The sequence below is a fragment of the Dermacentor albipictus genome, chromosome 6, assembly GCF_038994185.2.
Source record: "Dermacentor albipictus isolate Rhodes 1998 colony chromosome 6, USDA_Dalb.pri_finalv2, whole genome shotgun sequence".
Lineage (NCBI taxonomy): Eukaryota > Metazoa > Arthropoda > Arachnida > Ixodida > Ixodidae > Dermacentor > Dermacentor albipictus.
The window spans coordinates 16,050,607-16,067,509 of record NC_091826.1 but is presented as its reverse complement, the minus strand read 5'-3'; the positions used below and the strand labels follow the sequence as shown (position 1 = coordinate 16,067,509).

At 42.4% G+C, this 16,903-nt stretch overlaps 1 protein-coding gene across 2 annotated transcripts; it reads left to right on the top strand.

Annotated features, from left to right (window-relative positions):
* Positions 1-1,430: 1,430 nt before the first annotated feature.
* Nelf-E (negative elongation factor E) lies at positions 1,431-11,902 on the top strand. 2 transcript variants are annotated; one of them, XM_065447274.2, is made up of 9 exons: positions 1,431-1,800; positions 2,282-2,351; positions 2,781-2,792; positions 2,914-2,969; positions 4,375-4,530; positions 7,818-8,068; positions 8,796-8,850; positions 9,982-10,090; positions 11,586-11,902. In XM_065447274.2, the coding sequence occupies exons 1-9, from the start codon at positions 1,720-1,722 to the stop codon at positions 11,660-11,662; spliced, it is 867 nt and encodes a 288-aa protein (XP_065303346.1). In that variant the 5' UTR covers positions 1,431-1,719; the 3' UTR covers positions 11,663-11,902. The 2 variants fall into 2 exon arrangements, with proteins under 2 accessions (XP_065303346.1, XP_065303347.1); XM_065447275.2 differs by lacking the exon at positions 2,781-2,792.
* Positions 11,903-16,903: the final 5,001 nt, after the last annotated feature.

Here is a 16,903-nt window from a genome sequence, read left to right as displayed (position 1 = left end):
TCAACTTTGGGATGAAGTGAATAACCATTACTACATACTAGTATGCATCATGTGATCATGGTAAGTACAGAGAAAAGCAACTGGTTGTATAGTTTATACCAAACAAACAGAGAGACTGGGTTTGCAATGGTGATCTTGTCTTTCCCATTGCTAATAAGCTGGACATACAGAATTGTTGGAACCATTTTTGCAACAAACAATGCTGTGCTCCTTGCAGTTTTCTTTCCAGCAGAGTCGCCATACGCCCATTATGACTGCTTGAAACTTGGTTACAGGGCTTTAGTGTTTTTCTGATACCCTCCTCTACTGCTTTAATGCATAAAGTTCCCTTCTCATTAGCATAAAAATCTGTGTTAGTTGAGGTGCCCTGTGGGTTCGGATCGAGTTTACCACAACAGTTTGACATGACTCTGATGTAAGGGTCACGAATCGGTCCACCCCGCCTCCCTCATTGTCCCTGGAGTTGATGTAGAAGTGGGGCATAGTTGCCAGTGGCACATGTCCCAATGGGATATTAGCCAACAACTGGGTAGTTCAATATAACAGTAAGAAAAAAAAATGAAAACGAAATTTGTGAGAATATGAGAATTAATACATAAATTCTAGCTTATGATTTTATTAGAATGAAGTTGCGCCCGGAGCAGCCAGTGTATCGGAAGAAGGGAATTAAGTAAATGTAGCAGGTGGTAAGCAGTAGCTTAAACGTTTGTTAAGCTCAAATAAATTCAGTGTCAATTGAAGCAAGGGTGCTTGGAGTCTATTAGAATGAAGCAAGTTAGTTTAGTGTCATCCAAAGCAGAAGTGCACATGGTCGGGATTTTATTAAATTTTTTTAAAGACTTCATTAAAAGACCACTGAAAACTGTCCACCATAACCAGGACCACTGTGTTGTCCTGGTTATATTTGTGATGGGGCCTTAGTAGTGGAGAAAATCAACTTTTTTTTTCTTCGTGGTAGCTGTGGTGGTTGTCATTGTAAGGTCAAAGTCGAATCGTGACGTCTGAAGGGTTTTGGCCACTAACTCCGTGGTTTAAGCTAGAAAAGCGACGGGAGAAAAAATAGGCCCATTGAATTCGAACTGTTACGAGGATGCACAGTCATGTTAGTTGAAGTGCAAAACAGATTTTTTAATGGCTGACTAAAGAACTTCATGACTTTTCAAGGATGCCGATAGTCTCGAGTGCACAAAAATGCATATGCCTTTTCCAAGTTGAGTTTGGTGCAGTGAGTGGATAAGTGATTCGTGAAAAATGATGGCACTTTGACCTAATGGAAGAACCACCCAAGGACCACCTTTGGTTTCTTAGGAAGGGTAGCAGGGGGGAGGGGGAGGGAGAGAGGCAGAATGAATGTGCGCATGACCATGGCATTATGCCGTGGCACATTCAGCAAAATAATCCGGCTGTGCTGTGCTGCGCATTACTGAAGTCACTCGCCTCTGCCGAGGAAAAAGTAGTCGCCTTCTCTGTTTTACCTGTCTTTTTTTTTGCTATTTCATATATTTGTTTAGTTTTGGGTACGCTAAGAAGTCCCCTCCGCCATAGAGCCCTCCGCATGGGGACCCGTTTCAATTGGGACAGCCTAATGAACATCATGATCATCATCATCGCGGAGTGAAAAAGAGTTTAGGATAGGTGCTTCGGTATTTTTGCGTCGTTATTTTCGTGGTAAGCTTGAGTTCTATACGGTGTGCAGCTCCCTAAAGGCACGACAGTGAAATGGTGTACCTGCACTTTCCCTCCCAATACACTGAGGAAGAGGACATGCTACAGAAGAAATACCAAAAACTGAAACGCAAGGTGAGAAAGTGTTGTAGCTTTGTGGACGCCGTAATGCTCGGACGCCGTAATGTCGTGTTTTCTGGTGTTAGTTGCCATAAAACGCAATACATGGAAGCTTCTGGTAATTTATTATAAGTAAGAGACAGGCTTTTAAATGAAAACTGAAGATATTCGGCTGACGGCACGCCTAGCACGCTACTCGAGGTGACTCTTCTCATCTTGATCTGTAAATAGCAATAAAGACTAGGAGTTAGTTGGCTTTGAAGTGGTGCTGGTGCATATAACGTATTTCATGGTGCGGAGAGGCTGGCGTGCAAGCACGACACAAGTAGAGCGAAAAGGACTACACGAAAGGCCGTCTTCGAACGGAACGCCTTTCGTTCTGCATGCGTCTGGAGTCTGCCGGCTTTGCCTTTCCGTACCGCGAAACCATAACTTGCTCAACTTTCGGTTCTTGTAAAATGTAACGTGTTTCATGAATGGCCTTCTATGGTTCCAGAAAAAGGCACTGCAACAGACTAAAACGCCCAAACAAGAACCACCGCCAGTTCAGACGACGCTGCGGAAAGGTCTGTCGGCTTAATTTTTTTCTGCTTTGTCTCGTCTATAATTCACGGTAACGGCCTTAAGCATCGCAGCACGTAACTTTCAAAAAGCAAATAATACCTGGAAACTTGCGTAAAACACGTAATCGAACTTGCGCAACTTTTGTGGCCTCAGTGGCGTCAGCGTAAAGTAAATGCAAGGCTCATTGTGTTGCAGTTTTGTAGGATTATTATGTGTGCAACGCTTTTGATCTTTACTGCAACTGTGCTTGTGTTAGAAACCTGACCTTCACGCGCTCTTCAATACGGATTTGTTGTCATATTTCGTGACTCGCGTTGGTTGTCATGCATTCTCTGTTGTGTCTTGTTCATATATTTTAGTCGTTCGCGGTCGAAATGCTTTCTCACCATTTTTACTCACATTCTTTTCCATGTGTCACGTGTTTATGCAAGGCCATGACCAAGGTAAGCATCAGCGAGTCCCACCTACAGTGACAGGCGTCAATAATTAGCTTCAGAATGTCTACAGCATAGAAGTCTGCCCCTACTATTAGCTATGTGTGTAAACCTACCTCTTCTTGCCCAGTTTCAGAGTCAAAACCAGATGCAAAAGAAGTCGCCAAGAAGCTGCTGAAATCGGGGGTACGTATACACTTTATAGTACATTGACAAGAAATTGAGAGAGAGAACATATTGACGTGGGTACATTGTTTATCCTTTTTTCCGGTGACCACTCTTTCACTAGCTAACAACTGCTTGACGCAAGGTGCCTGCATGTATCGGACCTTTCTCGATTGTTGTTGCTGGTTCTACCTGTTGTCTATGTTGTCGTTGAATGCTGTGTAATTGGATTGCATGTGCAATGCAGTAGTGTTGTACATTCTGGAAGGCATGTGATTATGCTGGAATCTTCGACGAGTGACATGTAAATAGCCAACAAGATTGACCCATGGATCAGATCTCTACGATCTGTGCATCTACCTGTCACTGTTGTTTTGCCCGAGTGCAACTTGTCTTTGTGGGAACAAGTTTGTCCAATAAATAGTTTGCGACTCTCAGCGGTGCCACAATCTGACTCTTCACCATCGTGACAATGTATAATATACATAGGCAAGCTTTCTGAATGTTCAACAGAATAATGTTGTCCCAAGTTGGCCAGCAGTAATAACCTAGGACTTTATACAACATAGCTTCTTTCACTATCGTTTAGAAAAAAGAACATTAAATTGACCTAGTTGCTGCCAATTAATTTCCTATCGCAATGCAAGCAAAGCAACCACACAAATAAGGTACACAAAAAAGCAACAGTTCTTGTATGGTTGTCTTTGTGTGTCTTCTCTGTGCAGTTGCTTTATTTGCACTGTGAAGGCCCATGCTTTGGTATCATGCAGGCTATGAGCATTGGGTTGCGAAATTGAGGTAAGTCAAAGGCGAACAGAAAATCTTAGCTGAAAATGAAAGTATGAATGGCTGGAACCTGTGGCACAAATAGCAAATCCTGATCTGCCCGTTCCACATCTTCCAACATGCAGAGACTGAAAAACAGTGATAAATAAGCTCCGTTCATCACTTTCTGGGAAATGAAAAGCTTGCTGCTATAGCAAGAGATGTTAGTTTTTTTCTTTTTGTATCACCAAAATTTTATTCATGTGTTGTCATGACAGCATATTGATAAGCTGCTCTGTTTAGTATGCAATCCGGCTCAGCCATGGACACAGGTGTAAATGTGAAGACGGCATTTGCTGCTGTGTTATAAGTGCACGAAACGGCAATTTTCGTGATGATGCCATTGCAATCAAGGGATGCTACATAGTCATCTGCTGAAAGCATTGGTCTGTGTATTAGTGATGCAAAACTACTGTTAGTTCTATCAATAGTTAAGTCATTATCAAACTGTCGATAGTACAAAAATTTATCTGCTAGCTCGGGGAGTGTATAGGCAGCTGAAACTGGCCTGAAAGTATAATGTTGTTGCTGCTATATTTTGTGGCTTGTGTATATGAGTGTAAATGCTGCTATATTTTTAAGTATTTGTGACCCATTGCAGGCCATCAGCGCCATCAAAGTTGAAAACAAGGAGCGGCATGGATTCAAGCGATCTAAAGCATCTGAACGCAAGCGTAGCCTGAACGACCGCCCTGGAGGCATCGGCTATCAGCCTTACGCTGCAAACCATCCCACAGAAGATGAATCAGACGTCACTGTAAGTTCCTGGTGCACATTGTTGCTTGCTGTCTTAGGCTTTCCAGCTTTGACAATGTTTATAGCACTGACTATACACCCAGGATGTAAATATGGTCTAGCAAAGCTTATTGGGCAGCTTCTTGCCAAGATGCCATGGTATAGCGCTTGTTTATTTTTGTTTTTGTTCTTGTCTGCCTTTTTCATGCCAGCTATACCCTGGCAAATATGTACTGAAAAACTACAATTTTATGTCTTACAATTTGCAATGCTAACAATGTTCATTATCTATAAAGGTGACATCTTCATGTGTACGAAGACTTGATATGTTGTAAACATCAATCTTTCTTTAAACCTCTTGAGGCACAGTGTCTACACCATTGCTCTGATTGAAAACAGTAATGGCTGTGTTTGTGCATATGAGTGCAGCCGTACACAATCATGAAAGGTACACACATTCGTACATCGGCAACTTTGATTCCTGTGCTTCAAAATAAGCAATGGCAGGCGATATTTCACAACAGCAAAGTACGCTATTAAAGAGGCTCTGCTGCACATTTTAGGAAAGATGGAATTTGCCTGGTGTCAAAGGGCATCCCCTCTAATATCTTTTCGAACTAAGTGCTTGTGAGTGTGCCTCATATAAGCATAGTTATTGTCTATCAAATGCTGCATCTGCCATACATTTATGACCTTTGCCTCCGCCTCACGGTTCCTTCCATGCTCAATGCTGCGCTACTTTGTCTTAATGGAATGTTGTGAACATTGCACCATGTCATCACACTGAGCGCTAATATCTCTATGGTCTCGAAGACTGGTTCACTGCATCGTTTTATCTGTGAGGTTATATGTTGACATGGCATAGTTATTGACCACCAGCTAGTACCTCTGCCCTGTGCCAGTCAGGTTTCTGCATTCTTTGGTCTTGCTGGAGGCACTGCATTATCATGTCTGAAGAAATCTAGCCAGTAGCCTAGACACACCAAAAAGCTTGTGCTTTTTTGTGTATCTTAGTAAGTAACAAAGTGGTGGGAATATATCAAGAAGTTTAACAAAAAGGTAGACAAATTATCGATAAAAAATTGTTAGGCTCCCTGCTACATTAGTACTGTAACAATATTTGGCTCGGTCATTCATGAGGCATATTACTACTTGTTGCTGGCCTAGTTGGCTCATACTTATTGGGGTCTGTTGTGACGCATAAAAAATTTGACATAGTGCAAGGACAAGAAAGACTGTTGCTTGCAACTAGTAAGCTTATTCATATCAGAGGGAGAGAGGGGGTTCAACTCTGGCAACTGCTGCTTACGATGCAGTCCCCGTATCTTGAAAGCGACCTGCGATGCGGACAAAGTGTGCCCAGTGCTGGTAGCTTCGCATGCGCTGTGCTTTCTACATTTAGTTCGTGTTGAAGCGAGAGACAGCATGAAAGTGAATTCTCTCACTGCTGCTGCCACACTTATGCTTGATTTGCTGTCGCAATGTTCCGCCTCTCGGGCAAAACTGCGACTTTCTTTATTTGTTTTTTAGTTTGAACGTTCATTAATCACTCTCTGCAATAAAGCTTTAGGTATCGGGCCAAAAGTTTCGGAAGTAAGGTGTTTTGGATATTACGGACTTCGGATAAAATGAATGTCTTCTATGGGATTATCAAGGTCTGTTGTAACAAGAGTCGACTTTACACAGCCTGCCGCAAACAAGCAAAATTTTGTACACCATGCCAACCACACAGGCAGTGCACTAATACTGTGGATGAAGTTTTAGCACTATGGACGGCATAAGAGAGGGCTTTCCTTTACACACAAACTTTCTAAAAATGACAGCTTGAAGGTTTAGCCTAACCTTTTCTGGGCAACACATCTGCTGGGTGTACTGTGCTTGCTCACACAGGAAGCCTTTGCCTTTCAGTACACTCTAAACTTGTCAAGAGGGCTATCACCTCCATGTGTTTTGAGGCAGCCACTAGTAGATAAAAGGCCGCAGGATGTCCATTATGTGCACAAAGTGGCTCACAACCTGAAGAAAGTGGCTAACAGATGCAGGTTACCTATTGCTTTTTTCCTTCCACGGAAGCTGGTTGGCTTGTGGCAACGCATTTCGGTTCTGTGGAAGCTGTCCTCGTGTAGAACCTCATGTATAAAAAAAGCATGCTCAGCTGTATGTTGCCTGCGTGACCACCATGGTGTACAAAATACGGTATACTTGTGGTAAGGTATGTATCGGCCAAACAGGCCACTGTGTGAATACTAATAGGGCAATGAAACATGTGCTTTCCGTCAAAAATAAGGTTGGTGCACATTTGCCCATGCACTGTGGATCCTGCATCTGTGAACCAAGTCTTTATAACATCTGTATTCTCAGCAGAAGCAAAGATGCCTTGGCACTTTAATTAATGGAGGCATACTACATCATAAAGAAACACCCCATTTTGAACCGTGATACATCTGTGGCTCTGCGCTGCATTGAACGTCAGTTCTTTGATCGTATGTCTGAATAGGCATGTATTTTTGCAATTTCATCTTCTTGGTCCGATTGTGGTGCACAAATCCATTCGCGCATGCTGGCACCTTCCCTATTAAGGTGAACCTGTCTGCTATGAATGAAACTTAGATAGGAGTGACACTCTTTCCTGTCCTACTCTATATTTCTGTTTTTTTCACGTCACAGCAAACCATAGTACTGACTAGATGGTTCTCCGGCAACTAGGCAGGATTACTTACCTAGCTAGAGAGTCCTTTTGAAAGCTGCTTTTTCATTATTCTAGGCTTTATTATATGGAGTATAAGTTCTAGTTTCGTGCAGCTTACAAGTGTATTTCTTCTCAATGATGCCCAGCAGTGGTGTTTGATGGCTAGTAGAAAGAAGTACTGAAATGGGCACAACATATGTTTGCATTTGGCCTTTAGGAGTTTCAAGTAAGTGCATTAGCAGTAGGAGCCATCACAAGAAAATTACACAGAAGTACAGACGGTATTGGCATTAAGAACCCCCCATGATGGTGTGGTCTAATGGCTTTGACATTACACGGCTGAGCTCAAGGGAGCGGGATCAAATCCTCGCCACTGCGGCTGCATTTCGATGGGAGCAAAATAAAAGAATGCCGGTGTACGGTGCATTGGGTGCTGGTCAAGTAACTCCAGTTGGTCAAATTAATCTGGCCTCCCCCACTATGGCATGCTTCATAATTTTATTGTGGTTTGGGCATATAAAACCCCAGAATATAAAATTGGCATTGAAACACTCCCTGTAAACCCAATCAGTGTATGAGAGGTCTCAAATTAACTAAACTACAATCTTCTTGTGGCACAGGGTACATCATCATCATCACCATCATCATCACGGCCAGCCATGAAGTCTCTCTATGAAAGTTTTGTGAGCGGAGGCAATTTGGACGAGGATGATCCGAAGCACTTGGAGACACCACGAGATTCTACACCTGAGAAACCACGGCAAAAGAACACACTTTATGTGCACGGTGCTGGTGTGAGTGAAGACCTCTTGCGGGGATCCTTTGCACCCTATGGTTCCCTTTTGAATATCTCCATGGAGCTTGATAAAAAGTGAGTATGATGCACCGACAGAGTGAGTAGTTTGTGAAGAGCATGTGTGCTCAGCTTATGAAAAACCTTGATCAAAACTTAACCACTTGCTCTGCCAGACTTGTTTCAAGACCAGAGATATATTGATTGGAATGGTTTTTTGACCACAGTAGTTTAAGAAATTGTGTTTTTGCTCAGTGTCTTCTGTTGATGCATAATCTGTCCCTACATGCTACAGCGATTGTGCATCATGTTCAGCTAACGTTATATATCGTAGGCCTGTTGTTGTGAGAACACTTCAATTTTTGGCAGCAAATATGTGCAGCTATAAGAACACATTTTAAGAAGTCAGTACTCTTGCATTTGTAAATGTTATATCATGACTCTAAATGATCATTTGAGTACTTCACTAAAAATACTTAATAAGTTACTAGTTAACTATACTTACCAGTGGACAGGTTTTAAAAGTGGCATGTCACTGGTAGCTGTTCTGGCAACTCAGCTTTTGTACAGTGACTAGTTAACTACTAAATAATTAAAATCAGTTATGCAATTATTCTCATTTAAGAGCACATGTGTTTATCTAAATGTTCTATATTGTGTGGAAAATCACCCAGTGCAAATTTTTGGATCAAGTTGCAGTGACATTGCTTGATTGAGCTGTACAGGACAGAGCTGTGTTAAAATACTGGTTGGCTAATAAAAGTAAATAGTTCCCTAACTACGCAACTTTTGCTCTGTTGTTTAGCTGTGGGTTCGTGACCTTTGAGAAAATCGAATGTGCAGAAAAGGCTGTTGTTGAGGTAAGTGCACAATTTGTCTTATCTACATACATTATTGCACTTACTTAAGAATAACAGGGGCATTTGTTAAAAAAAAAGTGGGTGGGAGAAAGTATTGCGAGGGCCTCTATCATTATAAATCCATTATGTAGAGCCAGATACGTGAAAAGTTTGACCATCGTGAATAGATTGAGACCTTCACTTCCACATTGCACAAACATTCATTTACCGTTATGAACGGATGAAGTGTGGAGTTAACGGCTAGCTAGAATGCATTCATGTCCACTTTCACCGTTTTGTGAAATGCTGGCATGATTTCAGCTGGTACGTTTAATTCCTACACCATCTTTTGCAACTGGATACATAGTGGTGTCAAAGTTGTCTGGGTATTATGCATTACAAATGTTATACTTCTATATTTTTCTGTTTGCATGTCGTTTGGCCATGATAATACTTAAGTTTTTATGTATTAAGAGTTCACTGTAGTCGGAGCTAATCCAAAGCCATCTATCAGAATATTGCTTAAGCTAGGGGTATGGTAGGTTTGCATTGTGAGACCCCATAGGTTCTTGCATATTACTTTAGTGTCTCCAAATCATGGTTAGCACATGTCTGTAGGAAGGAGACTTGGATTGAGTAATATTTGAGTATAAATATATCAGAGCTATCGATATACTATTGATTAGAAGTAACTTAGAATTACTACGATCTTCGATATGCATATGCAGAAAGAGCTCACTGTTGTGGTGGCTTACCAGCCATCACATTCATTGTGTAATTGAGCTTGGGATCGCAGGCCTGACTCCTTGTTGTATGCGCCAAATTTCAATATGTGTGAAACACATAAACATAAACACACTTGTATACTTAATGTCAGTGATTTTCAAAGATTGCCACACACTGAAATTCAGTCTAAAAGTCTTATCTTGCAAGTTTGTGCTGACTGCACAAACACTGTCCAGCACAAACTTCCTTCTTGTTCTACTTGTGTCTTAACTTTCAGTTCAAGTGCAGATGTGAATCCACATTGTAGAAATCAGTAAATTTGGAAATGACTTTAAGCATCCCATTTTTATTTACTTTCTCATTGTAGAAATCAGTAAACTCGGAAATGACCTTAAGCATCCCTTTATTTCTTTCATTACCTTGAAGATGAATGGTGCCACCGTGTCTGGTATCAAATTAAGGGTTTCGTTTGCCCGAAGGCAGCCCCTGATACCGCAATCAGCCGATGGTTCACCAGCAACTTGGACTTCTATGGGTAAGCGAAAAATACATGCACAACTTTTGCTTGAATAGCATCATGATACATTGCTGATGATGCACAAACCTAGTACAAAACAACATAGTAGTTAATATATGCTTGCAGAAGTGAGTCAGCAAATTTTGTGCCAAAGAACATGTGCTCGTAACAGAGCAAAGACCGAGGCCAGAGGACAATACCAGCGGTACTTTCTTCGCACTAAGAGTTGTAATGACAATAAAAGTACTATAATCTGCGACATTATTGTTCAGCAGAAAAATTGTGAAAAAATATGAAGCAGTGCATGCAGTGCACTTCTGCCTGTGTTATTGCCTCGATTTCTTATATTACTTTGTTTAATTGTTTTTGTGACAGTCACAATTTAATGTACCCATTACTATCAGTTGCATAGTATATTCTATACTATTATGTGCGATTGGCAAGCTCCTAGTGCTTAGTGCATCTTTGATTTTACACTGCATGATGAGTGATTCAAGCATTGCAGATGCACAAGTTTCTTCCATTGTGTGACCTCCTCTGGTCCAATCTTGTGGTGTTATCATGTTTACCGCTTTTAATTTTGGTGGAAAGCACCGCGGGGAATTTTATTTTATTGCGACAGTAATTATACGAACACTCCAGGCAAATTTCCGTCATAGGCATCGCCATGACGTTCCGTATAAAGTCCAAGTGCAATAACATGCGCTGACCTTGCGCTGCATGTCATAAGGGTGACAGAAAACTTGCGAGGGGGAGACGAAAAAGATGGTGGTTTGAAGCAGCGACATCTCCTTGCGTGCGCAAGGGAGGAAAGCGTAAGGGTGTGCACAGTCTTCTCACATGCACAAGGGGTTAGGGGACAGGTTAGTGCGCATATTCTCTTCTACTTCAACAGCACTGGCCAAGCTTGGCAGTTTGCACAGTCTATTTTGTAGGTAATCTGCGATGGGGTTGAAGGCTAGGCAGTCCGAGATAGCTGACAGCATCGCATGCACTGCATTCTCACATGTCTAGTTTGTAGTGAGAGGCAGCACGAAGGAGAATTCACTCACCACTGCTTCCACTCTTCATAGTGGCAGTATTCTGACAGTGAGTGCCCGAGGTCATTGAGTAAAATGCATTCATGTTTGCCTGTGCGTGTGTGACAGCGTGCTTATTAATTTGGTTACTAAGCAAATGTTTAGAGCAGTTTATGCAACTGATAAAACTGCAAGCTTCATGTAGCTGTCTAATAATTTGATATCACAATCAATACTTCAGTTTTCAAGCGAAACTGCAACATGTTCATTGAAGCGTTCCCATGAAACATTTTTGTGGCCCTTATGGTAGCAGAATTTTCTTCGACCCTCATGTACTACAATGCTGTTTACTTTTGTATAACTTGCTTTTCCATAATTTGTAAGTTAACTATAGGTGTTGTGTGATGTGAGGCATTTCACTTATGTAACTAGTGTAAAGAAAGAATAATAGTATTGTAATATTCTTCATGTCTTTCTGTTCTCTCTTACTGCAGCGTCTAATTACAGCCAGAAAGGTGGAAGTGCCGACAACAGGAAAGCTGTCCTCTACAATGATCTTGATTTGTTCTGAGATGGCCATTGCTTCACATTCACATGTGCAACATCACTTAATCAGAAGCACTATGTGCTCGTTACATCACTCTGCAGCCCAATGTGTTCTGTTCTCTCAGCTGCACTGTCATTCCAGCCACCGGAGCGTCGGATCACTGCCGAGGACTCTTCCATCCCACCAATCATGTAATTCTCATGCAACAGCGGTGTCCCTTCTGGCAACATCCTTGAGAGTGGAGAATAAAAAGTTCTGATCTTGCGGGAAGGCATAATTAGTATGGAGAGAACAACAGATATTTAAGAGCTTTAAAAAATAGTGCGCTGAAAGTTAGCATATGCTAACAGACCTCAATACAAAAGACCCCAAGTCTTGTTTGGGTTCTGCACATGAACATTGTTGGCAATGATGTGCATTGTTGCCACCTTTGGTCTGTGCAACGGAAAAGGAGTTATGATAAAAGAGCAAAATGTGGTCTTATTCTTTTCTTAAGTAGAATATAGAATGATGTATCAGTAAAGCAGCCACTGTGAGACTTAGCCACAGAGATTGCAATGACTTGCTATTATCCACTGGCAGGAGAACAAAAAACTGTGCATCATGTTTAATATAGAAAAATTGAGTCACACTGGTTTTAAATGGCAATGCAGTTTAACTCCTGTATAATACAGCGATTCCTTAGTCTTGATTCTGTGCCACGCTTATCCACCATTCACGGCTGGCTGTTCCCATTGGTAACAAGGGTGGAGCGCCTCTCTGACCACTGAGAAAGTGCGACGGGCGGTCTGAATGCAGGATCGCCAGCTTCTACAGCAAAAGAATATAAATATTATGGGTGTGCAATTTTTTGAGATTTTGAATACAAATGAAATAGCTTTCTCTATTTGATGTGAGAAATACCTATTTGAGCTTGTCAAGTATTTATTTGTTTGAATACTTAGCAACTGTTGTTGAATTGTACGGGGAAAAAGATCAATGCCAATGAAGACTTGTGATTGATTCTGCGGTACAAGAAGTGCAATAGCACAGATGTACCAGTTCCTGTGCAAATGAATGGAGGGGTTCAGTTTGGCACAATCGTTTCTAGTCTTAAAACAACCACGCCTCGACTTAATGAACGGGTTTTGATTTTACCAGAGCACCCTCTGTAGTTGCTTAGTGGCTATGGCTGCTAAGCACAAGATGGCGCAAATGAATTCTGGCCACGGCGACCGCATTTCGATGGAGGTGAAATGCGAAAACACCAGTGTACTGACATTTAGGCGCATGTTAAAGGACCCCAGGTGGTCCAAACTTCCAGTCCTCCTCTACGACACCTCATAATCAGATCGGGGTTTTGGCACATAAAAGCCTATAATTTTTATTTTAACAAAGCGGCAAATTATTTAGCCGATACCATGTTTGAATTCTTTTAAATGGTCGTGTGGTGATGTCGTACAGTCAAGCCCATTTATAACGATCCTAGTTATGACAAATGCTTGGTCAGGAATAGAGATACTGTGACGGTCATAATTTTCATGTGGTCTAAGGCAGCGCATATCGAAATGAACATGTGATGGCTCTGAGCCCCTTTTGAGAGAATATGGAAGGGCATCTTAGTCTCTTGTGAAAACGCCATTCAGCTTGGTTGTCTGTAATGGTGCTCAGCTAAACAAAGACACCCTGCGAGATAGTGATGTTCATTACAAGTGGGTTTGACTGTATTAAACTTTGCTCTTTCGCGGAACACAACAATGTACTACGTGCACGTGGTGACAAACTGTTCCTTTGTATTATTGCTGTCATTATAGTGGTGTACCAAGTGTGATCACCTATCAGTTGTTTCTCATTTAAAGGCTTCTCAGTGAACCTCACATCAAAGTAAGGCCATTACATCCGTCAAATAGCGTAAATAATCATTTCTTTATTTAGAGGAACTTCACACAACATTCACGTTTCACTTTGTTTAAAAATAAGACTTGTACAGTATTCAAAGGTTGGTTTTATCGAACAATATTTGTATTCGATTCAATTAGAAAATTTTGTTATTCGAACACCTTGCACAGTGTGTTAGAGAGCCCGCACAGATACAACTACGCAAAAAGCAAAATAAATGTAACTATTATAAACCACAGAGAGCCTCATGGGTGTAGCATGCATAAAGTAGTGTAGGGCCTGTACAAATGAAAAATGGTGCGCGGCGTGCATTTGGAAATGCGGTAGTGTGTTTAAGACTAGTGATAGTCTGAACTAGTTGCTCATGGAGAAACTGAAAACAGTGGAAACAAGGCTGCATGTCACTAGTATCATTTGAGGAGACGAAAGGGCAGAATGTAAAATAGTATCTTAAATGAAACTGAGGCACAGATCGCAGCAGGAACAATGCTGTTGACTGTCCCTCCAGCCACTTGCTTTGGTAATTGTATACATGTGTGTTTTAACTTTCCGTGGGTGTGTTATACTGCTTTGCTCGTGACCATTGCGGCGGTCTTGGAGGATTCATTCATGCACGCGCTGCCTATTGGACACCATTATTTATTAAACATAAGGTATTGGGCAGCACGCCATGTTAGTAGCTACACTGGCTAATGTAGCTTCAACATGCATGTATATAAATACCCAAGAAATGGGAAGTAGGTACAGTCATCATCGTGACTTAATCATCAGCCTTCTTTCTTTTTTGAGACTTCTTTGTTCACTGCTGTTTTGATCGAAAACAGTGCTATGTGAATTGATTAAAATGGCACTGCCGCAGGCAGAGATATCTTTCGTTTTCATTCATTGTGTCTAGTGAGGTGCGATCTTTTCCCGATCAGATAGTAAAGGGTGGTGCAGACAACTGCCGGAAAATAATGTGATAGTGTACCACGCCGTTTCAAGCACATGCATGCTGCTTCCCAGCCAAGTTTGAGCACGCGTGCACAGCCTTTCGGTTGGACAGTGCATGTGAGGTTAGCCACGATGTGCGAGCTCTGACAGCGTGCCGTCGGATCTCGGAGGCCATAGCTAAGCACATGCCTTGACCAGTTGTTTCGAACGGTGCCTCTGTGCATCTAATGTAGGTGCTGATTGGCAGAGCATCGCTCAGACATCTTGTGGAGGCTGAATGTTCGGCTCCCATTGGTGGCAGAAAGCTGTCCTTTCTTCCATGCTTAATTTATACATGTTGAAGTGGTTGTGATCTGAACGATGACAGCCAGTGGAATGTCCACCAAAGCACTCCTGTGCTCTGGTTTATTGTCCTTCTATATGATAATGATTGATGGCATCCCCTTTGAAAGGGGGCAGCGACGAACAGTCACCTAGCCTGCTTGATCTAATCGGGTTTCACTACGTCTATCACAGTCTAGCATTTTGGCTGTCCCTCCTTGAGTTTATTATAACCTCTATCTCCACAGAGTTACTTATCCCTGTAATCACTCTGGTTCTATCAACCTTCTCTCCGGTTTTCTTTTTTTTTCAACAATACTCTAAACGTATGTCACTTGCTTATCTAGACTGCGGACCAGTTAATGCTTCTATCCTCTTTGAATCTTGGCAGTTATGGAAGGCAGGCGTTTCCTAGCTGCCCCGTGGGTGAGTATCTTGGCATTTCAATACGACGTGCTGAGTCGTTTCTAGACTTCTGCAGGCACATTCCTCATATCCTGTTGTGAATATTTGCTGTGGTATGTTTTTGTTCTCAGGCAGCCAGCTCTGGCCTCAAATATCAAGCCGCTGCCCTTTCTGTTACTGTATAGATTTCCCCTCGAATTCTTACCGTATCGGTAAGTCTCCATGGTCTATTAAAGCGAAGCTTTCTTTACCTCTTCGACTTTTCCACTGCTGCTGTTGCTGTCTTGCACGCCGTGTTGGGGGGGGGGGGGGGGTGTCGTAGTGCGTGTGTGTAAGTATATATATATATATATATATATGTGGGAGGAGACGTGTGCCAGATATGAAAGGCAATGCGAGGAATTCGTTTGGACCTTTCTGTGGATGGATGGATGCTATGAGTGTCCCCTTTGGAACGGGGTGGTGAGTTGCACCACCAAGCTCCTGTTATTATGTTTCCTATTGTCCTACCTATCCTAAAAAAGATAAGACGAAAAAAAAAACGCGAAGAATTTTCATCACCAAACTTTCTGAACCCCTATTGGGAACTTTGTTTTTGTAAGCCTCCGTTGTTTGTCATTTGCCTGCTTTCACCAATCTTCCAATCATCTCTTATTAATCTCTGTTGCGGACGTGTTTACTTTCCCCTGCTCTCGCTGAACCCCAGGGATTCAAGGAGGCCAGAAGCATCTAAATAGACCACTGGGCAGATATCTTCATATTATAGTAAAAGATACTTCATTGTTTTCGTAGCTTTACCGCATCAAGCACATGCTCTTTCTCTTCTGTTGTATCTCGCTTTATAAGGCCGTGTTCTAAGGCGTCCCGATCTTGCTTCGAAAAGTAATGAGCTTCCCTTTGACGTTTCTTTCCTGATTTCGTTTTCTTTTCCACTGCCACTACACATGAGATTATCTCAGCCTCTCAGACTTTCCGCTTGACAATCTTTGTTGCCGTGTTGCTCACCATACTGGTCACGTACTTACTGGTGAGCTTGCTAGTTATTTTCCTCCACTGTGAATCAAGCTTTTATTGCGACAGCAATTATATGGACACTCCAGGCGCACTTCTGCCGTCGGCGTGAGGTTCCGTATAAAGTCCCAGGGCGATAAAAGCGTCGCCGCGTGCCATATGCTGTATGTGCCAGTGAAAACGTGCGAGAGCGCGGCGGCGGTCGCGACTCAATCTCGCGCAAGCAACGGAGGAAAGCGGGGAGGAGGCGCGCCGACGCGCTTAATTAAGGCTACGGGGGAGGTGCGTTCTACTCCGGGCGGCCGCGCGCACCCGGCTTGGCGCGTTTATCTTGAAAGCCATCTGCGACGGGCACGGAGTCCGCGTTACGCTGTTTTCGCGGCTTAGTTCGCGTTAATGCGAGCGGCAGCACGAAGGTCAATTCGCTTGCTGCTGCTGCCGCGTTTCCTCACTCCAGCGTTTTGAGAGCGGGTTTCCACGCTCATCGAGTGAGAAGTGTACATGTTTTCTTGTGTGCGCGTGACACCATGCTTGTTAATTCAGTTAGTATGTCTATGTTTACAGGTTTATAGGGTCAATAGAACTGCTATCCTCACTTCGTATAGCTATCCACTAATTTGTTGTCGCAATCGATGGTTCTCCTTTCGCGCGAAACTGCAGCCTTTTTCCTGCACAAATATCTGAACACTTTCCCAGCCCACTTACTTTCTTCCATAT

Bases quoted from the DNA above. Each gene is read 5' to 3' on its own strand.
- Nelf-E (XM_065447274.2), top strand. From the start codon at position 1,720: ATGGTGTACCTGCACTTTCCCTCCCAATACACTGAGGAAGAGGACATG. The intron at 1,801-2,281 runs GTGAGAAAGTGT...CTATGGTTCCAG, and splicing joins ACCAAAAACTGAAACGCAAG to AAAAAGGCACTGCAACAGAC. The intron at 8,069-8,795 runs GTGAGTATGATG...TCTGTTGTTTAG, and splicing joins TCCATGGAGCTTGATAAAAA to CTGTGGGTTCGTGACCTTTG.